Raw genomic sequence first — 27,994 nt, forward strand, 5'->3', positions numbered from 1 at the left:
TTTGGGTACAATGTCATACCATCAACCAAGTCGCTGAGCTTGACCACCCGATCCATTTGGACGCCTCTTATGACCAGCATGGGCTGCTCAGGACCAATTCTAACCCTGAATCCCAAAGGGGTTACAGACTCAGTACATCACACCCCAGGTATGGACCTACCTGGATTTTGAGGATGTAGTTCTCCAGCGCCTTGTAGTCATTGTCAACATCACTGGTCATCATCTCCGCGCCGAACACCGCTCAAACACACTTTACATTCTGAAACACACAAACCATCAAATAACTGATTATTTCATCTTCATTAAGACTGATATTTACACAAATTTCATCTTCAAATGATATTGGTATTTCGACACGGAAATACATCATCCTTGCCCATTACCAAACTAGTGGATCGTGTTGAGAACAAAGGGACACAACTCTGGATCATCATTACTTCCTCAACTGATGTGAATAATATAGAAATATTAAACAGAAATTTCCAACAGCAGATGTCGAGAAAACAAAATGTCTGAAAACAAAACAAATTCAATCTGTCTGTGAATGAAATAAACCCACACAATCGACAAAACAAGCTAACACACCTACCACAGGGCCACATAGAGCTGATCACCTGACATGACATCCAATCATATCCTGACCATAAAACATCACAATGGACATGTTTAACATAGCAGGTAATTTTGAAACAGTCTGGTCTATCATATAATGTCATAACCACCTGACTTGCATCCCTCCTGGTATAGATAGACGTACATTGTATGTGTTTCACAGTAAAGATAATCGCTTCCTGTGTTGCTATCGTCAATACCTTCAGCACACGCTGACATGGGATGTGGAAACACGTGAAGACAACCCCAGAAACATAAATAATGTAAAATACACTTCCCTTGGCAGTGTGCCGCAGAAAGTGAAAAAGAAATTATACAAAAACGTTTTTGACAGTGCTAGGATAATAAATGAAGTTAACATGACATTAGCTTCGACAGATGCTATAACCTGTATGCATTTAGTCACAGGCGTATTTTGAGCACCGGTGTTTCATGTAGTGCATACAGAATACAGGCATATTCCTTTCAAAGAGGTGCACCTTAACTGGTGTATATAATCTTATAACACATGTTTCCACAGCGGGAGATTTGGGTTTAAGGCTGCTTTGTGTTTCCAAAGATCCTTGCAGTGGTGGAAAAGTGACTGAATGAATATTGCATTATGTTGCAACTACAGTGTATATATCAATTTCCTCTGTTTTGTCTGTTTGTAGTTTAATAATGCACTCAGCAATATTCCACCTATTTGACGACCTGTAAATAACCATAAGGTGAACCAGACAATCCAGTGATTGATATTATGAACAAAGATCCTCACTGTTGGGATACAACACTGAGCCTCCCACAACCTGATACATTTGGTTGCCTCTTACATCCAGCATGGTTTGCCGGGGACCTATTCCAATCTGGAATCCCCAAGGGGACAGTGTCTTGTGAATGGCCAGACCAGTGGGTCTATGTATAAGCAACATATCATGTGTTTGGGACAGGATGACACGGTCAGACAGATCTCATATTGTACACCGATTTTCTGACAACATGCATGGAGTACTAAGGATCCATTCTGTGCACATAGGAAGTTGTAAATCAAATTGTAAATTATCCAGAGCGTGTCATCAGTGTGAATAAGTGGTTTTCATTCCCAACACTGTTCATACTTTGTACTATTCATACTATGCACTATTCACATTCAGCACTATTCATACTGAGCACTATTCACATTCAGCACTATTCACACCCAGGACTATTCAGACTCAGCACTATTCACATCCAGCACTTATGACACCCAGCACTATTCATACTGAGCACTGTTCACATTCAGCACTATTCATACTGAGCACTATTCACATTCAGCAGTATTCATACTGTGCACTATTCACACTCAGCACTTTTCATACTGAGCACTATTCACACCCAGCACTATTCCCACTCAGCACTTTTTGCATTTTAGAACCTTCAGTCTTTTGAAAAAAAAATTTTTTTTGAGCTTATGTAATTGATCTTCTATCAATTACAAAACATATTTTCACCTTTTAAATTTTACATACCCCAATTAAATAACACAGAGAGAATTTCCAGTTGGTTCTTTATAGAGTAGAACAAGCCATGCTGGTTGTAAGAGAATAGATTGGGTAATCAGTGATTTGGTTGATTGCATGTTATTGTACCATGACTGCGTGGATCGTTGCTCACAATATCAATCACTGGATTGTTCAGACTCAATTATTTACAGACTGGCATGATATGGTTGGAATAGCCACTGAGTGTGACGTTAAACAAGAACAAGAACAACAACCAAAAGAAAAAAGAACTCTGATTTGACATCAATATACAGCAGACAGGTGCCCCTCCTACTGGGTGCCAACTCTCTAATGACTTGAAGACTATTTCTGTGCTTTGTGGATCTTCCTGGTACACTCAAGGATGAAGTGCTCCATCTCCAGTTGCAGCACCAGGTAGAAATGCAGGCCTTGACGCAGGCAGACCATCACATAACAATGTAGATCCCCAACTGATACAGAGCCTGGTTGTTCTCAGGGACTTGCGTAACTTGGAGACACGTACGTCTCAACAGGTCTCCATTTGGGTTAAATTACCCAGAATAAATTCATCATAACGTCTAAACATGACATGTATTGTCGTGGCAGCAGGGTGGTAAAACTATCCGATGATCCAAACAAATGTGTACTTTCTCGGAACACGGGTCAATCACACATTTCCTCCATCTGGATCTTTCCAGTAAAGAAAATAAACTTTTGTTTCCTATTTGCAGTTCACATAGCATGGCTGGTCACTCAATTCCACTTCAATAAACACCCAACCCAGGCCCTATGCCATGGATAAACAGTGGCAGAAAATAGCTTGCATATACAAAATATATACCTATATATCCCTACCTACAGGATCCCTAACACATGTGAGGCAGCTCGGACCGAACTTCAGGGAGTTCCTGCACCGAACTCCCAGGCCATAAGTCTGAGAGGATCTATTAAGATTCATAGAAGTGATTATTGCTTTGTGGTCTATCAGCAATCTTGTAGCTATTTGATTCATGAGAATACAATTAGTAAAAATTCATGGCCAATGGCAATACATCAATGGAAGGTTGAGATAGAAGCTGTCAGAGTCAATGATGCATTACACTACTGATACTAGACTAAAGCTTAGTCTTTCAAAATACATAATTTTCATAGAAACAAGCAGTTGCATTTAAATGTGAAAAAGAGCCCCAGTGAGATGGGTGTTTCAGAACCTGTGGAAGATCTAGACTTGCTTCATTTAGGGCTATAGAACTACAGCAAGGCCTTTGAATAAGGGAAAAAAGTATGGTTCAGGGACTAGGAGACAGACTATACGGATACTTGTGATGAACATTATGCAAGCAAAAAAGACCAACAGTTGAGTAAATAGTTCACTGGTCCTAAAGATAATCATCCAACAATTGCAATCAAGGGGCCAGGAGTCCATGATTCTGAATCCTTTCAGCAAAATATTCTTGGTCTGCTGGTTCAAATGTTATGATGTATATTAGTTTAAATTAATGTATACCCAATCACAATCACACAAGACAATGTCTCCACGTTCTTCATGGTGTTAATTAAATGAAAAAAAAACTTTCCATAATCACAAGATACCCAAGATATACAAGAGTTCATTGTATGATTCCAGCAATATCATCAGCATGTGTTCATGAATCACGAGTGAAGATACCAGGTGTTTGCGAAACGGTGCGTTCATTCAGCCTCACTGGAGCACCATCAATTACCATCAATTACAATGTCAAGATAGACAATTGACATCACACCATGGACCACTAATTATATCCATGTCCAAGGCTCATTTCAGGCTTGTGGTTGATGTAACACTACCAGATAAGGGGACAAAACAGAAACTGTTGTTATTCCTCATTTTCACTAGTCTGAGGCTAGTGGTAGTGTTTAATCTGAAAATTTGCAGTGTTACAACTAGTATCTGTGCCTGACCAAGCAACAATGTTAGGACTAGGAACAATGTTACAACTGCAATACTATGGCAATAGTTAATAATGTCCTATATGACACATAGGGTTAGAAATATCCAAGTAAAGGATAAAGAAATAATGGGAAATAAAACAATTACATTTGCTTGTGTGTCATACTGATTACTTGTGTAAGTATTCATGCATTACCCTTGCTCTCGCTCGGAAAATACAAGAATTCCGACACTTGTTTCGTAAAATCAGTATGACACACATGCTCGTATAATGTTCTCTATGTAATGAAATCATCTCATATGTCACAATGGCTGCTGTCTGACTGATGCTCCTTGTACAGAGTTGCAACCCTTAGACATGCCAGAAACTTTCAATCATGGGTTCAGCCTGATGACCGCCTCCATGGTCTAGTGGTAGGGCGTCCGCCCGGATAGCGGAAGGTCCGGGGTTCGATCCCTGACCGCGTCATACCAAAAGACGTTAAAAGATGGTACTTGTTGCTACCCTGTCTTGCGCTCAGCATTAAGGGGCTAAAACAAGGACTGGTCGGCTCAGAGTCAGTACACTCTGTCTGAGTGGGGTATTCATGTTAAACTGTGGCATGTTATCTCAGTGAGCTAGCACCATAAATCGGCATCAGTCCGGACTAGTACAAGCAGCCACACAAACACACACACATACATGCATGTCGCTATATAAATGCAATAATCTTGGACGCGATGTTATACCCCATTTCACCTCACCTCACCGGTTCAGCCTGATTATTTTTCTAGGTTTGTCATCACAATACCCCGTGGGTTTCGCCAAAGTGACAAACATCTAAGATCTGCAAAACTTGGGCTTTCCTCCCACATCAAGAAGGCACACCATAACATTACGGAAGTATTGTTCAAAGAGGCATTAAGCCAGACTCACTCGGTTTGAAACAGGTCAGGGACCAAGTGCCATACTTTGTGAGTTAAACCTACTGACAGCACCAAACTTGGAGGTCTGACAGTTCCACACTTTCTTCAGTGACAGAACAGACAAGAAGAACACCCTGGTTCTGTTGTACAGTGATGACAGGATGTTGGTCGGAGGCCAAGAAATTCTTGCATCCATCACTTCAAGGACCCCCCTCTTTCATCAACACACAAACTCTAACTAACGAATACACTATCATCTTCAAAGGCAGCTGGAAATACTAGCTGTAGTCTTAGTTTTTTGTTTTGTTTGTTGTTCAACTCCGCACTGAGGAATATTCCAGGTATAGGGCCGTGGTCTGTAAATGATCAAGTCTGGACAAGACAATCTTGTGATCGACATCGATCTACGCAATTGGTATACGATGACATGCATCAAGCAAGTCAGTGAGCCTGACCACTTGAACTTGTTAGTCACCTCTTACGACAAGCATGGGTTGCTGAAGATCATGGCTTCCAGGTCCACACATGCCTCTTCCTTGTTTTCAGGCACATGGCAAGTCAAGCTTTTTCTAAATATTGTTTTTGAGGTTAATGGTAATAAATTCTGAAAGCTCAGCAAATTTTGCTCTTAAAAACATTTTGAAATTGTTCTTGGCATCCTTTCAAACATATGTTTGTCAGCAAGGTTTAAAAAAGAATATATTTAAGTGATTGTTTTTGCTTTGGTTGTTAGCTGTCGTCCTGCCCAACAGTTGAGATCAGCTGGTTCTCGGAGCACATTGTCAACAATAGCAACAATCATAGATATACATGACTTTACTGTTAGCCATGACAATATTGCTGATTATTTCATTGGTGATAGATAAAGACTTAATTTCTACAACTTTACAAAAAATTACATTATCCATGTTCCACTGCATTCATATTATCTGAACTACCCCTACCCTGCATTACATAACAGTCTGGTTTCTTCCTAATCACATTCTCTTCCACAACAATCATTTCCTCCAATTGTCATCCACCACTGCTATTGCATACAACACTACCTCATTATAACACTCCTCACAATAGAGCTTTATTGCATTCAGATTTATTCAATAGTTGGCTTTTGGTTGGAAAATATAACCCTCCGTCATTGTCAAGTCTAATATGAATCAGTTTGTGCAGAGAATGGAAGATAGTTCATGATACCCAGCTCTGATGTTATAATGAGGAAGGAGTTATAGACAGGTCCTTAGGCCAGGGATTCATCAACAGTAATTATCCTGCCACTTTACCAATTCCTTGAATGATTCCAAGAATGCCCAGTCATTATACTGTCTTCAACAAGTGTCCAATAACGCCCATCAGAACCCTAGTACTGTTTACATGGTGCTGACCTTACAGACACAACCCATAAGGTCAAATAACACCCTCAAGGCCAAGAAGCTGTACCTAGAGAAAGTGCACCATCAACGCCACACAGAAGAATTCTGGTAAGTTACTTGAGCTGCCTGCCGCACTGAAGCTGGACCAACATTTAGTGTCTGAAATTAAAATAGTTTAAGATTTGGTCAAATTGTCTTTTGACATATAGTAGCAAGGAGCCTGGTGACCATCCTCATTGCCAGCAACTGGTGAAATCTAGACTTGCCAAACTATTTGGGATTTTGGGATATTTTTGTTTCAACGGCTGTAAGAGCGACTCCTCTGAACATTGACTGGGACATAGTGGTTGCTGAGACGTTGTGGTTGCTGAGATGTAGTGGTTGCTGTCTGGACGTCTGTTTATCGGCTGACAGTATTTACTTGCCTTTGGTGTGAATTATTAAATATTAGTCCATCAGAGAAAAATATTTTTCAGCAATATTCCCACCAAATGGCGGCAGCCAGTAGATAATTGAATCTGGAACAGTGAGTGATATTATGAGAAACAATCCACTGAGTGACCTGTGTCACTGTACCCTCTGACTGATACGCTGATACAGAACTGTTCCAAAGCCGTGAGCCCAACTCATTCACTCACCCTTGAGTTATCATAATTATAACCAAGCACATTTACTTAACGACAAAATTCATCATCCAAGCTTCACACATTGTTCTTATCTGGCAATATCAAACATCAATGCCAGAGAATAACCAGTCTCGATTATCTGCCAAAAACTGATTCCATTGGTCATGAAAGGCAAAATAGGGGTCAACAGTATATCACCAATGAACACCTCCCCTCAGATGGAGGTAATTGTCATCACTAAAATCAGTGAAAACACCAGGAGTTCATGAAAATGTACATTTCATTATTTCTACAACTGTAGTATCCTTAGCAGCAGATCAGAGACAGATGGAATAATTTCAGTGCATTTAATGCTCCATGCAGCCATTTCTTTCAGCACCTTCCTCAATTACTTTCTGTTTGACCGGCTGTCTAATTCCTTGCCCAGATATGTTTCCTGAGTTGTTGGTATACAGCACTGACCCTGATGAGGCACTACAGACTCCTATCTGGGTCAGGGCTGGCTGGGGGCACCTGCTGACTGATACTCCTCTCATATCCATCCCATCTCTACACAGTAACACCTCCCTTCAAGGAAACCTGCACAATGTACTCCTCGGCAATAGTAAGGGAACATGTTGTCCCATTTGTACACTGAGATAAATACGCCTCTCATATCCATCCCATCTCTATACAGTAACACCTCCCTTCAAGGAAATCCTGCAAAATGTACTCATCGTCAATAGTAAGGGAAGATGTTGTCCCATTTGCACACTGGAGATAAATACGCCTCTCATATCCATCCCATCTCTATACAGTAACACCTCCCTTCAAGAAACTCACAAAAAATAACTCATCAAAAGAAGTTTGTTTGTTGTTTAACGCAGTACTCAGCAATATACCAATCTGTAAGTAATCGAGTCTCGACAATCTAGTGATTGACATCATGAGCAGCGATCCACAAAATTGGGATATGATGACATGCTTCAACAAAGTCAGCGAGCCTGACCAACTGATCCCGTTAGTTGCCTCTTTTGATAAACATAGTCGCCTCAAAAGAAATAAGGGGGCATGCCGTATAGGACAGATAACCAGACTTTGGGGGCAATGTGAGTATACATCATCTACTAACAATGTATCTTATTTCATAGATATGAAACATATGAACATCTATGTAAATCTGCTGTTTTGTGTTCCTTTACTTTATACCAAGAGTATATGACAGAGAATGATGCAGGAGGATGGGCATATGATGTATATAGTGACACAACCAAAGCAGTACACATGTATCTTAATTTATGCACCAACATGCCAGAAAATTTCAGGTTTATTAGAAATATCACAAGACTCATTTTCAGGTAACCATCTTTTAGTTTACTTCATAAGGATGAAGCCTAGTGGTTAAAGCGTTCGTTTGCCGAAAACCTGGGTTCGATTCCCGACATGGGTACAATGTGTGAAGCCTATTTCTGGTGTTCCCCGCCGTTATATTGCTGGAATATTGCCAAAAGCGGCGTAAAACCATACTCACTCACTCATAAGGATAAAACCATTGCACTCTTGGTATCCAATGATAGCTAGAGACATTCAATTACTTAATGTTAAACCATTAGATGCAAAGAAAATTTAAGAATAATATATACTATCAATTTCTTTACTGATAAAAATTAAATAAAATATTTTAATACTTTACCTTTATGTAAATGTTCAACAAACTAATCTTTCAAATTTCTTGAATAATCAAATTTGCTGACAAGGCAAGCTGAGCTACATAATTATTTGTAGATTCTATCTCACAGCAGCTGTTTGTTGATATACCTTGATTGAAACTAGATTGTTTAAATGGTACTTTATATGGCATTAATCCATTTAGTGGCATTAAACTCTACTTTCAACAGGTTTTGTTGTTTCTGTCAATTAGGTCAAATGAAAGCAATTTATTGAATCTGGAATATTTGTGCAGGATTCAATAACAAATTTCTGCCATATTTTCATCTCAGAAACCCATTTCAACTGAAAACATCCATATTATCCAGATGTTTATTTGCAAACACTTCCTTCTTCAAACACATCTGTCTTTCACCTGAACTGACCATAGCATATTCCCATACAACTACTCTCATAAATAGTCACATCTGCTTCCTCCAGCCATAAATACATGTACTCTCCCTTCCCATATTTAAACAGTTGTGCAGCTAACGGTACACTGGTCAGATAAGGTCAGGAAAGGACACGGTCTACACATAATGATGCCTTGAACAGCTGGTCTTCAGGAGTATTTGATGAAACATACATAACTAGTTGTAAAGAAAACATTTTCTGTCTATATTGAACCCTGTGAAGACATTAACATCAATTTAAGACCGGTTATTATAGAAATGCCATTTAAAAGACATGCCACATGAAGTACAGTAAGGCATATTGATTCAATACAATTACAATAGCATATTATACAGTGGTATATACAGGCACGCACGCAAAGCATAACTAAGAAATGCATGTTAGACTAACACTTTGTCAATGAAATCATTTCTTTAAATGTTTTTCTTTTCTTTGAAAGAACCTTTCCCATTCTGCTGTGGAATCAAGCAAACTAGACTCGGTTAGTTTGATCTAGACTTGCCTAGGCTTTTAGTGAAAAAAATAAATCTAAAAAAATCTAAATTCCACAGTCATGGTGCAGGACTACAAAGAGTTATATGAAATAGGATTGTTACCAGAACTTAACATGCTGACCATCCTTTAACATTAATAGAAACTACATTGTCATCCAGCAACAGGTCTTCAGGATACACCACATCCTGAATATGTAGACAGTGTATTTGGACAGACCAACCCTTCCTTAAACACTCTATCTTGGCAGGTAGAGAGCATTGCTGAAGTGTGAGCCGGCTGGAGGGAGGGCTTGGCACTGAGGCTGTCTCAATGTGGCTGGGAGGAGTCGGTGCACTTTCAAATTTGGTAAACAAAGCCGTATCTTAAATATTGGTGACACATGACGAACAAAGAAGGAATAATCATTTGTTTTATGTCTAAATGAACGTGAGTTGTTGGAGCGGCTTGGATTACATCCTCTGAGTTGTTTGTTCTCCATTGTAGTGGCCATGTAATGGCTAGACTGAGCATGATATTACTCATCCAGACAACTTTCAGACAAGAACAATACACTGTCTACCTCAAATACATGAACCGTCTAACAATAAAGTGCCAGTACAGTGTGTTGCCAGTAATAATCCAGCCTATTTCAGGACAACCTATTAGGATGGTCTAGTCACAGTTCCATGAAAAAATCTCAACACTCTGACTACCTATGTCTGTGATACAGCATTGAAGAGTCGCACTCATAAAGCTGACACAGAAATACGTAGCTGCACAAAAAATAAACAAATTGGCCCATGTAATTTTTTGGAAGAGCTACATATTCCTCTGTGTTGTATGGATGGGCCTTGGACGTCATTCCTCAAAGCAACATCAGTGCTATGACTGTTGATAGCCTCTGTTACAATCACCTTAGCTCTAAGATAGCTTTGTGAAACAGGATCCCTGGGTGCCGTTATACAAATCAACCTTAGCGCTACAACAATCGTAAGTTTATGTTAGGGAGTTATGATCACCTTAGTGCTAAGATGGCTTTGTACAATGGCACCCTGGACCAGACATGTGGTTTATCGATGGGTTTTAACACAGTTTGTCTCTCACGTCTTGTCAGCCATCCATGGACACTAAGCAACCATTGTGACCATCCAATCTCCATGTCAGGTGGCTCTGACGACAGGGTCATTGTGAATCTAGACAGGAAGTCAAGGTTCAAGACACATGATCCGTGTGATGGAGTAAGCCATATAACATGTCACCTGAAGCAATTGACTTTGTTTGAAATATGCCTCTGAGCACCCAGCATTGAATGGGTACCCAGTACGTTGTGAATGAAAACCATCTTGTGCATCGCAGGCAGTGTCGGCTGTATACTCCCCAAGGAGCTGAGAATGAAAATATAGTGCACACTGATCCATGGACTGGGGTAATCGTGATGTGCTTGGAGCATGATATCTAATGTGGGAAAAGCTCAACATAAGTGGACTATCATATGAGATTTACCTTGGGTACATTGAAGAATTAATTCCGTAATATTCAGAGATTTCATGGTTTTCTACTGAAGCCTTACACAAGGCCAATAATTAACTGTTGGGTTTTCATCACCTCACCACCAACCCCCCTCAAATCCCTTTATAGCACCCGAGTTCTAGACTTGCATAAGTCTCCAAGGAAATGATTAATTTTAAATCATAATTACAAGATTATATAAATAATAAAAAAATTGTCCCTATAAATGACTGGCAACCTTGTACTCACTTGGACCATTCACTCCCTCACTCACCAATCAATTTATGATAAAGATAAAAACAAAGATAATTTGGGGGGGCCAGGTACAGAAACAAATAAACACATTATACATTATGGCAGTTAGAAATATAATACAGTAATGATAATAATGAGAGAGTTATGTGTTTCAGATGGTAAGTTTTTGTAAAGAAGAACTGGCCTTTTCAAGGCATGTGTATAACAATATGTGATAACTAAAGAAAAAATATGGTATTGAAATTCAATTTAACTATTGCTGTGTTTGGTAACTCCACCAAAGTAAGTACTAGAATTTCAACTTTACTAAGAAAGTTAGTCTGCCATACACCCTGAAACAAATATATCCAATACAGCCCATGCAAGTCACAATGTTTGGCAAGTCTAGATGAAAATGAAGAAAGTCTCTGGGCTCCTTTTTATTATATTTTATAACTATAATTTAACAACTGTTCTTTCTGTAAAATATGTTCATTTCAGAGACTAAATGTTAGTCTATAAGAAAGTGTAAGCCCAGATATAACATGTTACAACTTTCTAAAAGGCATTGTCTATTCAATGCTGTAATGGTTTATGAAAATAGCATACACATATTTCAAAGTTTTTTTCTTTTCATGTCACATTTGGCAATGAAAGCATCAACAGAGGCTTAAAAATCTCTTTAAGAAAACCTAAAATCAAAGTACTTCAAACTTATCAAACATCCAGCCTGTCAGTTGGGCCTCTCCTCTAGTGTATGCCCCATTTCTTCCCAACATGCCACAATGATAAGATATACAGCCAAGGAGATGCTTCAACACTTCCATGCTGCCAGCTGTACACCAAAGGTCAAGCATTAGAACCTCCTTGTGGCCCTCCCAGATTACAATAAGGACCCTCAGGGATAATCCATCCCAATAGGTTTACAATTGCTGTGTATGAAAATACTAAACACCAAAACTCCATACAGTTGGTTGATGAAAACAGCCATCTAACACAATTAAGAAGTTTATATACACTGTTGTGTTGTAGTAGAATCTGAACTTCACCAAGGCCCTTAAGGGCTGATAATTATCAAGTCAAATCAAACGAGTGAGTGAGTGAGTGAGTTGGGTTTAACGCCGCTTTTAACATTATTCCAGTTATATCGAAGTGATGCAGGTCTCAGACGTTTACCACTTCGGTGAAACCCACGAGCACGGGTATGGTGCTGACAAACCTAGAAACATAATTGGGGCGAACCGGGATTCGAACCCACAACCATAGGTTTCTGGCGTGTCCAAGGGACGCAACTCTGCACAGCGAATCACGGCGCCTTAGACGACTGGGCCACCCGTGCCCCCTCAAATCAAACGATCTTTACGACATGCTTTTATATTTTTAAGGTTCACTGATTTATCATTACAAAATTGCAAATAGAAATATATTTAAACATTTTAATGTTTTAATTTTTTTGTCTGTGGCTTTTGTCTCTTGTCTGACATTTTGAAAACATAAAAAATACAATGAACAATATATCTTTTGACTAAGACAGCCATAACCCTTATCATTACTTGACCAAATCTTAAACTGTCCATTGTAAGTGATAGCCCATATTAAATGAAATTACATTTTTAAGCCACAGTCCATTGTAAAGTCAGAGTATGTCAGAAAAAGATTTAATGCTATTTTTATTAACTAAAGAACGAGACAAATAGGCTCTACAAATTGGACAAGAGGGGAATCAACCCAAAGCCTGCTGAGCAAGCACTCTATCCACTGGGCTCACCAATGAACAACTCCCCTCAGATGGAGGGAATTGTCATTACTAACTCTACCTCCACCTACAAAGTCTGACTTCTAAGGAAAATTGTTCTGTCGAAATGACCATATGTAAAAAACATGTACCCTCTAGACTATAAACCATAATCTCATATTGTTTATATATATCATATTCAATTGTTATAGGGCCCTTTTTAATCAAAACTAAATTTTAAATGACCAGATTGATTGATTTCATAAAACTAATGATCAGATGAAGTTTAGTAAGTCCTTCAATATACCTCAGTCTTTGTTTTTGGAAACACAGTTACAATATCTAGTTCTACTGCTTCAACATAAGATGTCATTACTGTTGAAGTGTTTCTGTGGAAACTATCCAGTTTGTAAGCAATGTTTTGGATCAGATAGACTTCAAACAATTATATCCAAAATAGATGTAGAAAACAGACAGAGATGGTTATTCTTGTCTTGTACCGGCATGAACAATGACAGAGCTATTCATTTCAGAATATTTGTGTCTTGTATTCTCTGGAAACATAAACAACGACATGAAAAAGAACATATCAGTGAAATTAAAATGATAACATGACAGCTCCTTACCTCTCCTGATAAGACCACGCTGAGATATAGATCACAGTTGTTCCATGAAACACAAACAAGGAAATTCGCGCCAAAACGTGTCGGTCCACAAATACAGGAAGTTGACTGAAGTATGACAGCAGTTTCAGGAGACTTAAATTACAATTTTTGATCCCTTATCAGTCAAAAGACACAAATGAAGGTATTGATCATGATGAACAAAAGCACATTTGTAGCGATGATGACATCACCGGTTTACGCCATCGCATTCTTCATGAATTAACAAGACGGTGAAGTCATTCACAACTTGTGGCAAGGTTTCCCGCCACATACTGGAACCACTGCCTCCCACTCACCATGTGGTTTTGCTTCTCCAGAGAATAAGAGTTCCACATATTGCTTTTCCTCCCCTCTAGCTGCCAGGAGAGAAAGTGAGAGACAGGCTAACGGGGAGGGGACTGTTTACTGGCGCTGACTTCACAGCCTGGAGGAGCTATAGCACTCTGTGACGTCTTCTGAGAAGCACACATCAGACCATGTTCTGTCTCTGCACACCATTACTTTAAATAAATGACTTTTTCAAGAAGAGTAAATTGGAAATGTCAATTTGCCACCTCGAAAAGTTGTGTTGAAACTAAACTGAGCTGAGTAGAAACAATGTCAGGAGATTGTTTTTGAGAAATGTGACGCTTGGAACTGCTTTGGTAATTTAACTTCTGTTAAATGATGCCAAAGAAACTTGGTAGAAGCACCAAGAAATCTCAAAACTGACATTTTACACCAATTACCTGCTTAGGCTAACACCAGCAGTGCCTTTACCGAAAACACTAATTACATCCCACCAGTCTTCTGATGTGCAGTGGAACTGCCAGCATGCAAATAACAGAATCTGGGAAGAGGTGACAGGTTCTTATCACAAGTTCCTTTTGACAAAAATGACTCCAGTTACCTTGAAAAAATGACGAGAGAGCATGGGAGGTCAGAGGAATAACAGAGACTTAGTCCTGTGCCATGATTGTGGAATATATAAATATATATATATTTATTTATATAAATATATTACTAAATGCCAAGGCAAGTCTAGATCAAACAAAGCAAGCCTAGCTTCCTTGATTCTTGAAATGAAAACAGTAGAGGAGGAAGTAAAAAAAAGTTACAATTATTTTAAAGAAATGTTTTCATAGTCTAACAGAAACTTGATGTGACAGAATATTAGGAGTATCTTCCATCTTTAATTGCTTGAGATAATTTGGCCTTTACTGTTGCCTACAAGCTTCTCATGTATGAACGTCGAGTCAAAAATAAAACCTAGAAATTATTCCCTTGAATAGAAATATGAAATTCTTATTTGATTACGGAACTTTTGTCAGCAGTACCCTGACCCGCCACAACCAGCACACTTGTAAAACACTTCATAAATGTTGTATACATATTTGACATCGGTTCAACAAAGAGAAGACTAAAAACAGAACTGAACATTTCATAACTGTACTCATCTAAATGAAATATGTTTAATATTTCAGAACATATTTGTAAATATACACAATTCTCATTACTTGAGCCCAAATTTATGCCAATAAAATCAATGATTATAAAATAAATCTAAAAACCTAATGTCTCAATCAGATTTTTCTCACGACTTGGACAAAGTTTCCATGACAAAAATCAACAGTGATGACATTACCGGTTCCCCAGACTTGCACAAGTCACTAAGGAAATGATTATTAGCATAAATCATAATTCCTAGATTATATAAATAGTAAGGAAATGTTGTCCCTATAAAAGACTGGCATCCTTGTACCATCAGCTTATATATACTAGCTAATGATAAAGATAGAATTACTAATTATCCATGGACATGCACTATTCAGTACAGTCTTGGAGCAAGGCTATGGATCCATGACTGAACAACATGCATCGCAAACAGGTCCCCTCCATAACAGATGCCTGATGACGCAGACAGATGGCGACACACACACACAGATGGCGCTGTCCTTCCTCTGTCCTTCAACTTGCCCTGACACATCCAAGGGTACTGATGTTTCACTGGATGCAGATGCTTCCCATTGAAGCTCTGTACATTTAAGTCCTGCACCATGACTGTTGAATTTATATATATTATTTTCTTCACTAAAGCCTATGTCTAGATCAAACTAAACCAAGTCTAGTTTCCTTGAAAACAGCAGAAGAGGAACATTTTTTTCGAAGAAAAAAACTTATAATTATGTTAAAGAAAGGATTTCATTGACTAAGTGTTAGTAAATGTATGTATCGATGAAGGAACATATACAGACTTGCACAAGTCTCTAAGGATATCATTATTAGGTAAAATAATAATTTGTAGATTATATTAATACAGTAAACTATGTTATAACAAACTGTTTGTTTTTTTGTCCAAGACATTTGCTGTATATATACTTATAATGAACAACGGTTATAATGAACTATAATTAGTAGTCCCTTTGAGTTCGTTATAACCGTAGTTTCCTGTAATAAGAACAAGTTGTCCCTACAAAAGACTGACATCCCAAGGGTATTGTCGGCTTATCTAGACTAGACTAGCATAAAGATAGAGTTACTATACAACTTATCATTCAGATTAGCCTTGGAGCAATGCCAGAACATATGCACAAGCAATATAATATTCTGAAAGATTAGTTTCTAAGAACGTTCTTCAAAATTAAACTTTAAACTTAATTAATTTTTAGGTTGTGAACAAAATGTTTTAAAAGACAAACAGTCCATGAGTATATTTTGAGAGATGTAGTTTATTCAGCTTGAAGTGAAAGATAGGTATTGCGGTGTACGTGATTGAATATCCAAGGAGGTGGAGAGTTTGGGGTATATCCATCTATGTGATATTCTATGTGTGTTTACGTTCAGAGGTGTGTGTGTATGCATGTTAACACACATGTGTGTATATGTTGAGGTCACTCTGTACATGTGGGAGCTAGACATGTAACAGATGTGAGGACACAAACATCACCACAACAACCGCTGCTGCTGCTGCTGCTGCTGCTGCTACAAACTGTATTACAACTACTGCAACATTTGGTCGTTGTTTAGGTCTGCACAAAGCAATATTCCTACCACTACTACCACTGCCACAAATACTGTTTGTTTTGTCTGTTTCGCTTGTTTGTTTATTAACACCGCACTCAGCAATATTCCAGCTATATGACAGTAAATAATTGAGTCTGGACCAGACAATCCAATGATTGCCATCATGAATACTGATCTACGCGATTGGGATATGATGACATGCATCAACCAAGTCAGCGAGCCTGACCACCCGATTCTGTTGGTCGCTCTTACGACAAGCACAGTCGTCTTTTACTGCAAGCATGTTTTGCTGAAGACCTATTCTACCTGGATCTTCATGGGGAGCCACTAATATTAATACCACTACCACAGCGATAGCCACAGCCACTGCCACTAATACCACTGCCACTAGTGCTACAGCCCCCCCCCCCCCCCCCCCCACTACTACTACAATAATTACTTCTACTACAACCACTGCTGCTGCTACTACTACCACTACTAATACCAATACCTTTGCCACTACGACTATTACTACTGCTACTGCTACTGCCACCACCACCTCCACTACTACTTCTTCTATTTCAATCACAAACTACTACTACCATTAACCCGGCAACTGCTACCACCATCACTACTTCTGCTACTACTACCACTGCTACTACTACCACTGCTACTACAACATGCATGACTACCACTGCACCACAATGTTGAAGAAAGGTGTGCAAGGCCTAAACTACATACACTGAAGTTGTCCAACTCTCTGTGTCTATTAATACTCATTACAGAAATAAGTATGTTGAAAAGTCATTTTTTTAAATACACAACCCCTAAAACATACAATTGGGACTGAAAGGAAGATGGAGAGGGTTCAAACATTCAACATACCTGTTCAGAAGTATGGTGAAACCAGCATTGTATAACTATCTGTGAAATTCTTGGCAAACTCCCAATACTTTTTTCCCTCAAAACAGGTATCAATTTCCACCGTTTAACAAGTCATGGTGTTTTGTTTGTAAACACAAGATGACATATATGGTCATGTCTATTATTGATTCTCAACAACCACACAAAATGTTGATCTTTCTGCCTAGCATGTCAGTTGTTTGACACTTTGTTGACAAGATCTGCACTTTAACCTGACATCATAATACTCGTCAACTGCGGTGCATTCTCGAACTGACTTCTCACAAAATGAATTTATTCAATGGAGTCTACATGATGAGGATTATTTGAAGTACGACTACTTATCATGACATAGAGTCTTCACAATAGCTCACCTGATCTTGAAGCTCACCTGACTTAGGGAGTTTTCAGATTCAGATTCAGATTCAGATTCAGATTCAGACTTCATGAGGTAGTGAAATGGGGTTTAACGTCGTGTCCAAGATTATTGCATTCATATAGCGATGTGCATGTGTAAGAGTGAATATTATCCTACCCTATTTTTTATCCCGGGGATGAAATTCTCTAGAGTCAGGATAATTCTCCCTAGTGAATTTGAACCCATACCAGTGTGTTTAATCCTATCAACATATATTTCCCCCCACATTCCCCCCCCTCATTTCTCACCCCACACCCCAACCAAACATGGTGAAAATGCAAGTATCAACATAAATAACATTAGAATATTTTAACCTATTGCTAGTTTTATGTATCCTAGGATCGGATACACTGGTGAATTTTTACATTCATGGGATAATATACACTGATTCAAGTTGGTGTAAATTATCATTGGATACATTTTCCTATTTCCACTTAAGTATGTTTCACTGGGATGAATTACCCTTAATTTTTGGACAAAACCTGTTCCAGATTTCCCACACTTAGGTAGGATACTATACCCTAGAGTAAAACTTCCCCCGGGATAATATTTAGGTAGGACATAATCCTTGCTTACACATGCACGTGTGTATGTGTGGCTGCTTGTACTAGTCCGGACAGATGCGGAGTTTTAGTGCCAGCTCACTGAGATACCATGCCCCAGTTTAACATGAATACCCCACTCAGACACAGTATATCGACTCCAAGCCGACCATTCCTTGTTTTAGCCACTTAATGCCGAGCGCCAGACAGGGTAACAACAAGTATCATCTTTTAAAGTCTTTGGGTATGATGCGTCCGGGGATCAAAACCCCGGACCTTCTGCTCTCCAGGCGGACGCTCTACCACTAAACCACAGAGGAGGTCCAAGCATCATGAAATTATGACCACGAGGAGAGGAGATTTAATGATACCATGACAGCTTTGTCGGAGAATATGACAGCATGTCTATATATAGCACTATTTCAGCAAGTTCAAGGAAAGTGACACCAAAAGGGTTTCACACAGTATCCCCATGTGATAAATTCCAATTAATTTCTCTTGTGAGGTGAGTAAATGTATTACCCTCCAGCCAACCCCACTGGCCTCCAAAGATGTGCAGTGTTACTTTATGGTCTGTCTGTTGTTGGAGAAAGGTCAGACAGTACACAGACGGATCCAGAGGGGTATCCAAAGGGTCCGGACCCTCCCTTTTGAAAAGCAAATGTTGTATGTTGCAGGCAGTTAAATTGACTGGGATGTAGATGTAGAATTTAGGGAGTCAAAATCTCCAACACTTGTTATGAAAAATGTACCTTAAAAAAAGTGCACTTAGGGTTCTGTAACACCCAACAAATCTTAAATTTTGCACAACATAAAATCCTGAAAAATACTTTTCCATGTTTTTTTCTGACTTTCTAAAACTATTTCCCAAAATATCAACAAAAATAATTTTTAAAAACCCTGTTTTCCACGTTAAAAATAACTCTTAATCAGTGCAAGCAAAATAGACCCCAAATATGAGAATACCACAAAGTTTAGTGCTGACGAATAATCGGCTCCATCTAGCTCAAAGAATTGATGGGTACTTTACCTGTGATGCCACATGTTTAAACTGTCAAAGTGCTGGCACAGTGCCAAGTCATTACGGAGTAAATCACCTTGTATTCTGCCTCTTTGAACACTATGTCATAACAACCCACCTTACATCTCCCTAATGGCGGAGAAACCCCACCATGCACAGACGGGAGCAATGCTTATATTTCACAGGTGATAGACAGGCAAAACAAACTTGTAAGAACTGTGTCTTTTCCTGGTATTTATACAGCCATGATTCTAAACTACTCATAACCAGGTGAGTGAGTGAGTGTAATGAATGAGTGAGTGAGTGAGTGAGTGAGTGAGTGAGTGAGTGAGTGAGTGAGTGAGTGAGTGAGTGAGTGAGTGAGTTTAAAACAGGTTTTGGCAATATCCCATCAGTGGACATTAGAAATGGGCTTCACAATAATTGTACCCGTGTGGGGAAATCGAACCCAAGCCTTCAGCGAACACTTTAACCACTCTACTACCCCCACCACCCCATAACCAGAGGAGAAATGAACTTGTTTTAATGACAGATGAGGTGCAGAAATCAACATGAATCTTTTCAGAAAAAATTGAACAGAATTTCTCTTTTGAAATATGAATTGATTTGATAATTGTAACCATGTTGGAAAATGAAAGGTTTCAAATATAAGTTTGGTTATACAGCAATATATAGTTTTGTACTAAACTATACCAGATAATGTTAAAACTTAAACACAAAAACAGAAAACAACTTCAACACCACAAATATAGATCAACTTTGAACTTCAACACAGACATATTGGATTGATCTTGAAGAAGTAGTTGTCTGACTATTAGTGTGTGTATATGGGTGTCTATATTTGGATTATACTGCTAATGAAACACTTTCTTCAGTCAGGAACACTAGCTTAATGAAAACCACACATTGACTGACATCTCAACGCCACACAAGTCGGCTGGACTTTCTTAGAATCTCTTGATAATACATACATCCAGACAATCTCCAGGCAATCAACACCAGACAATCAGTATGAAAACCATGTAGACTTGCTTCAGGTCACTGGTTCAAAATACAGTCTAATAGAACTTAAGGATAATATATACAGTGTTAAAACAATGTAGCCTGAAGACTATTGATACATCTTACTGTCACCTATCGACAACATTAACAGTATCGCAACAATCTAGACTTACTTAGGGTGTAATAACTATACTGATACATCTTACTGTCACCTATTGACAATACCAATAGAATCCCAACAATCTAGACTTACTTAGGGTGTAATAACTATATTGGTACATCACATTATCACATAAAGGGAAACCAAGTGTGGAGTTTAGGATAAATAGGTTCCCCAATACTCATTGTCGTAAGAGGCGACTACATGGATCGTTTGGTCAGACTTGGTGACCTTATTGATTATGTGTCACCGCACCCCAGTGACGTGGGATTCTGCTCATAATATCAATCACTGGTTTTGTCTGGCCTGACACGGTTATTTATGAGTGCCATCATATGGCTGGAATATTGCTGACTGCATGAACAACAACACGCCATCAAAACCTCTGGACCACAACAAACATAGAAAACAACCCAGATTTCCTAAATGCTAAATCAGTTAAATGACCCATCCAGTAATCTATGGCCAATATATCCCATTTGATGTTAAGATAATTGCAATCATTAGCAGAATGTGGGAAAACTTACTTGTCTGATGACTACCTCAACCAAATTGATGTGTATTAGATCCCTAATTGTGTTTGAACATGTCTGGCTGTTGCTTTTGTCTGACTCCGATGTAGTAAGCCGTGAGTTCCCACAGAACCATAGTACCCCCATGTTGATGAGAACTAATTCCGTGTGATGCAGAAGGTTATTAGCCAGCAAAGTTCTGTGACGACAGGATATTGAACTGTTTCATCAGCCTGATTGGTTCATGACAAAGAAGAGGTAGCAGCGATGGCCCAGCAACTGACACAACGATGGAGCAACACAACATGGAACATTCAGGTTTGTTTAATATCACACAGGGGGCACCATGTATAAAGTTTTGTTTGTTGTTTAACGCAAACAGCAATATTCCAGCTATATGACGCCAGTCTATAAATAATCCAATCTGAACCAGACAATCCAGTGATTGATATCATGAGCAGTGATCTACTCAGTTGGGATACGATGAATTACATCAACCAAGTCTGACCACCTGATCCTGTTAGTTGCCTCTCATGACAAGCATAGTCGCCTGTTGCGGCAAGCATGAGTTGCTGAAGATCTATTCTATCCCTGGATCTCCATGGGTGCCATGTAACATGAGCCAGGTTTATGTTCGTGATCAGCAATATTCCACCTATACGATGGTGGCCTGCAAATAATCTAGTCATGACCAGGCCAACCAGTGGTTGATATAATGAGCAACAGCCAGAGTCGGGGTAAGATGACACACAATCAACCAAGACACAGTCTGACCACCCGATCCATTTAGCTACCTCATACAAGCAAACCTTCCAGCAAAGGTTGCTGGAGACCCAACCTGTAATCCCCACGTGGTGGATGATCTAATACTGATTTAGGGGTGGTCGGGTAGCCTAGTGGTTAAAGCGTTCGCTCGTCACGCCAAAGACCCGGGTTCAATTCCCGACATGGGTACAATGTGTGAAGCCCATTTCTGGTGTCCCCCCGCCATGATATTGCTGGAATATTGCTAAAAGCGGCGTAAAACCATACTCACTCACTCACTCTAATACTGATTTAATGAAACTATAGACAGCTTGAGGTATTTTCACTTGAGTAAGCTTGAGTAAAAAAGGTTCACTGTCCATGAGGTCCCCCTGAAGGACATCTCAAGAAGTTACAAGATCACAAATCGAAACAATCATACATCTTGAAAATTGAACTGTTATCCAAATAATTTCAAGCGTTCAGCTAACAAACCAAATCAGAGGTTCATTGATCTCAGTTTGAAGTTCATCCAAGTCCGCTGCCTGAGTCCACCGTTCTGGGTCTGAATGGCCACCAAATTGGCTTCAGGATATTCCATTCCATCAGCGTCACAGACATCAAGATTGATCCTGATTGGTCAGTGAAGCAGGGAAACACATCAGTCCAACACAGCCGTCCTAAGTGCCTTGCATCACCCCCAAACAGACTCGTACCTCGTCAATACGTATCTCCAAAGACCAAGACTTGTTACGTGGGTTCACTCTCTCCAATTTATTAACAGTAGAATCATATTTTTAAGGAACAGCAAGAAGTGTGCCCTAGAAGATTCAACTACATCTTGTACATGCAGGGAGACTAGGTATCTGTTTGTACGGGATGACAGGCTAGATAACTGGAAGTTTTTATGAGTAATAAACAAGTTGTCAAACATAAGTATCTACTCATTCCAAAATATCCAGTATGAGAAACAATTGGTCATAAAAAGATTGTAGTCTCTGCAGACTGCCAAAACACGAACAACTTCTCAGATATTTTATTACAAACCGACTTAATAACCTGCAGACTGCCATAACACAAGCAAATTTCAGATATTTAATTACAAACCGACTTAATAACCTGCAGACTGCAACAACACAAGCAAATTTCAGATATTTTATTACAAACCGACTTAATAACCTGCAGACTGCCACAACACAAGCAAATTTCAGATATTGTATAACAAACCGACTTTATAACCTACAGACTGCCATAACACAAGCAAACTTCAGATAAGTTATTACAAACCAACTTTAATAACCTGCAGACTGTCAAAACAAAAGCAACTTTCAGATATTGTATAACAAACCGAAGTCTGCAGAATACTGTCAGGTTAACAATTACAAATGTCACCTTTGAGATTCATAACGTAACACAATCCAACACAACAACTATAAAGATGATCAGAAAGAGAAAAGTACACTACCATAGCTCCAGAATCTGCATAGCTGCATCCCCGGTAATGGTTGCCTGTTGATTCAAGTCCATCTCAATGTCTCCCTGTAATAGGGCCGTCTTAATGTGGGATAATTACTTGGTGAATTCTCAGAGCTCATCTGGGACAACGAGGAGCTGCTACTTTCATTAAAGAAATATTGATGGCTGCTCAATCATCATGGAAATAAATACCTTATCACAGGGCCGTATCATTGTTGACAGCTACCATGGATGATTGTTAGCATTGATGCATTCAGACAGAAAACAGATCATCCATGCATTGCATGTGTGGATTTGAAGGCAGTAAATGAAAGATGAGATTTTGAATACACAGAATTAAGGAGGGACTTTGCTCCACACGTTTAAGCAGGTTCTCAGCTAAGGTGTTGCTGATGTAGCGAGATGGTTGAGGTGAGGTGAAATGGGGTTTAACTTCTCGTTCGAGACTATTGCACTTGTACAGCGTTGTGCACACCTGTGTGTGCAGCTGCTTAGTGTACTAGTCCAGACTAATTCCAGTTGAATAGTGCTAGCCCACTGGGATACCATGCCAGAATTGAACATGGACACCCCACTCAGACACAGTGTACTGACTCCGAGCCGACCAGTCCTTGTTTTAGCCCCTTAATGCTGAGCACCATGTAGGGCAACAACAAGTTCCATCTTTTAAAGCCTTTTTGTATGATATGGGGATAGAACCACCAACTTCCGCTCTCCGAGCAGACACTCTATCCACTAGACCATGGAGGCAGTCTATATCAAACTGACACATTGTCTGTTTTATTAAGTAAATCACTAACAGTTACTTTAATATACACTGTCTGAGTACAGACATAGAAAGTCAAGTTTGAGTGAGTGAGTATGGTTCTACGCCACCTTTAGGAATATTCCAGCAATATCATGGCGGGGAACACCAGAAATGGGCTTCACACATTGTACCCATTGCATGTTGGGAATTGAACACGGGTCTTCGGCTTGATGAGCGAACATTTGAACCACGAGGCTACCGACCACCCCTAAATCATGTTTGAAAAATTTGAATCAAATTTCCAGGGATTGCCACTTTGCCTGAGCCATTTAGTTCCCCTTCAAGGACTAGGCTAGTTCCATAAGTATATAAAATATACTTGAGATAGATGGCAGTATCATTGGCATCTTCGATGTGGTTGTATAACCAGATTTGAAGAGTCAGTTCTACAGACCAAACTGCAAAGAATACTTGTTTCAAATACAATAAGCTTCTTAAATATTAAACAAAGATTAGGCTATATATTGTATTTGCCAAAAAACACGGATTTTTTAAACACAAACATCTTATTGCGTATTTACCTGTACATCCAAGGAAAGAACACACGCTGCCTGAACAAGAGTTAACACACTGCCACCATACAAATCTCATATTACCAACAGCAATTATGATTAATAAAAAAGGTCAAAATCTCTCTTCAAGATAAAATTGTATTTCCTCCACTAAACAATTCCAGGCAAATGGCATTACCATGGCAACACCTTACACTCAAGAGTCATAACCTTTATCTTGCCATATATATTTTATACTTGCCATATTCTTCATGGCTATAGCATTCCACTTCCTATGTCACATAGAACACCTCATTCTGCATTACAGAACATTTTCAGGAATATTTTCATTATGCGATCACAACAATCTCAAATGAAGAACCATGCATAATATTATTGAACTAATAGATTTCCAAAATAAAACCTCCTCCATTAGACCTTAATTTTCAGCTTAACAGCATAAATTTCCATTAGCGTATAATGTTCATAGAATGTATCACCCAGTCGTTCATTTCCAAAACCAACACCAAGCACCTGCTACATTCTCACCAATGAATAGAAACTGACCAATCAGAGAAACAGCTGACCAGCGAGTGACCAGCATTTGGTCAAAGCTGAGTCACTTTGCTTCATCAATAACCATTATCCAAAGCCCCAGAGTGAACTAATAGCGGTCAGTATTAAGGGATGCTGGTCAGGGGATCAAGACAGACTGATTAAACACCCCCCCTGCATAATGGACACTGTGCATCCAAATAGTGCCAATATCTGTAATCCTACTGTTTTCTGTATTTTATGGTATTGCTTAAATAGCACTGATAATATTCATTATTCTCTGTTATAAACAAAGCATTCTGTTTATAGCTTCAGAACATTTAATCAGAAAAATCCATCCCTGCTTTGTGATCATGTTGAATACGATGCCTCAAATACAGCCCAATATGACCAGCTGTGTCAACTGTGAGAAACATGCTCAAAGATCAAAGCATTAATAGTTTCATGTCCATCGTGCATCTCTCCATCATAACATTGGCTGGCAGCAATGTTCTCAGTCATCCATCTGATGTAATAAAATATCCCAAATGAAAGATGTTAATTTAATTTTTTGAAAACATAAAATTTGAAAACAACACACCTGAAACTGAACAAATGTTCAAAACTAGTTTTGTAGTTGTATATAGTTGTGTTTGTTGTATTCTGATCAGATTTATTTACACAAAATCCATGATTACTGACAATAATAAACAACAGAAGAATCCTGTTTTGGGTCAATAATCCACTGGGAGTCCACGCAAAAAATGTACTTCTGGTTCAAGTACAATTATCAAAAGGAACCCCTCAAATAAGAGTAACCTCTTATATGCAAAGACATGTTCCAAATAAACCTTTTGTTGAATTTAAAAAAAAGAAGGAATTCAATTGTTTATATTTATCATTTGCAAAATTTCAGGGAGGTTCATCGGTTAGCCTAGAACAAATGTGGTGTGGCATAACTGAGGTCACTCATGGCCAGCATGTCCAGTACAAGACCACAGTGACCACCGAACTGTTTTCCACCTGTATTCTGCTCTATATATACTCTCCGCCAAAAGAAACTTGAACCAAAGCAACATACAGAGAAGCATAATGTACGTTAAGAAGAGATGTTTCCAGTGTGTACCAACTAATTACGAAACTAACAATCAGTCAAGTTCTACCACAGAGTGTCTTTATTCTTATCACGATATGCTGCACATGATTTCCAAACTTTACACGCTAGTCCTGCATGAGACAAATGGCAAGATCCTTAATAGAGGTATAACAAAGGCATATATGCACTGAGCTAGAATACTACCGTCCATCAACAATTTACAAACTCACTGGCCTTCTCATTGGTTGGATGGTAACCACTAATTATAACACCTAGCTTCTGTCTATCTCACCACTCCCACATCCAGCTTCAGTCATATAACAATGTATGAAAATTCAACAAGTGCCACGTAATTAAGCTGTTCTCTAAGTATTTATAAAAACTGATTTTTCATGAAGTACCTCAAACTTCAAGGCCTTTTCAAGGCTGTCAAAACAGACATTTTTACTCACCAGCAGCTGAATCCCACCTGTCCTTAACGAGTCTATCAAGGTAGTGTTCACTGACCAGGTAGAGCCCAGCATCAGCTGACACCGCGATGACCAACAGTCTCACTACTGTTTACCCCTATAGAATTTCATCAATACTAATCAACAGTGGAGTTAATTACGTGTTAATTGCAGACTGTCTGACCGGACATTCAAGAAGTGACCACCTTCTCAACTTATTGATTTCAGGGGACCTAAAGCATGTTTAAGGGTATGCTGTCAGGAGGAGATGAGACAATTATCCTAATTTATCCATATTTAGGGCCAGTGAGAAGCATAGTTTGGCTCGGAACATGGCTTACAAAATACCCATCAGTATTAGTCATTCGGGAATCCTATATTAGACTAAACATAGTAATTGGAAATTCTCCTTAAGCATATGCTCTATTAGGGCCCATAGAGGGGACTGCATGGCCCCAAAATAGCATTATATATTCTGTAATGAAGCTATACTTGTACTAATGGATTATGTCCCTAAATCTGCAATGCATCATGACCAGGAATAATTATATATCTTTGCCCCTTCAAAACCTGGAGACCGAGGCCCATTACCACAAAGCCATTGAGCAAAACAACTGTAGATCCGGGGTAGAATAGGTCTTCAGCAACCCATGCTTGCTGTAAAAGGCGACTATGCTTGTCATACAAGGCGACTAACGGGAACGGGTGGTCAGACTCGCTAACTTGGTTGATGCATGTTATCGATCCCAATTGTGTGGATCGATGCTCATGGTGTCAATCACTGGATTGTCTGGTCCATTACTCGATTATTGACAGACCGCCGTCATATAGCTGGAATATTGCTGAGTGTGACGTTAAACAACAAATAAACAAACTATGTTAAAATATGGCAGTTACACTCATTGTAGATCCCTTTGTAGAATAGGCCCCAATTATTTCTTGACTCTCTGAAAGATGCCATTTTGGCAAAGTATTATATTCCAATTAAAAATAGAAAATGCTCCATGTTTTAACTGTATAATGACCATCTGTTTTAAATCCTCTTCCCCAACCAAATGACTGTCAGGCCCTGCCTGAGCTTGTAGTGTATGTATGACACTCTCCCTTACTCTCACATACCATCATGTATCACTACACATCCCTTAATTACTCATGCACTTGTCTGATATCATCCCTTACTGAACATATTTTTATATTTATTACATAAAAGATTGGTA

At 39.0% G+C, this 27,994-nt stretch overlaps 1 protein-coding gene across 3 annotated transcripts in view; it reads right to left on the reverse strand.

Annotated features, from left to right (window-relative positions):
- Positions 1–27,994, reverse strand: part of LOC124146016 (rho GTPase-activating protein 7-like) — a 242,761-nt gene that overhangs the window by 159,913 nt on the left and 54,854 nt on the right. For 2 of the 3 annotated variants that reach the window (XM_046516031.2, XM_046516032.2), the window contains one exon: positions 161–259. In XM_046516031.2, the coding sequence (XP_046371987.2) occupies positions 161–223 (63 nt within the window). In that variant the 5' untranslated portion in view covers positions 224–259. Of the gene's footprint in view, positions 1–160; positions 260–13,600; positions 13,907–27,994 lie in introns of those variants that run through there. The other variant, XM_046516033.2, reaches the window with a different exon arrangement.

The sequence above is a fragment of the Haliotis rufescens genome, unplaced genomic scaffold (assembly GCF_023055435.1).
Source record: "Haliotis rufescens isolate VD_foot unplaced genomic scaffold, xgHalRufe1.0.p SCAF_7, whole genome shotgun sequence".
Lineage (NCBI taxonomy): Eukaryota > Metazoa > Mollusca > Gastropoda > Lepetellida > Haliotidae > Haliotis > Haliotis rufescens.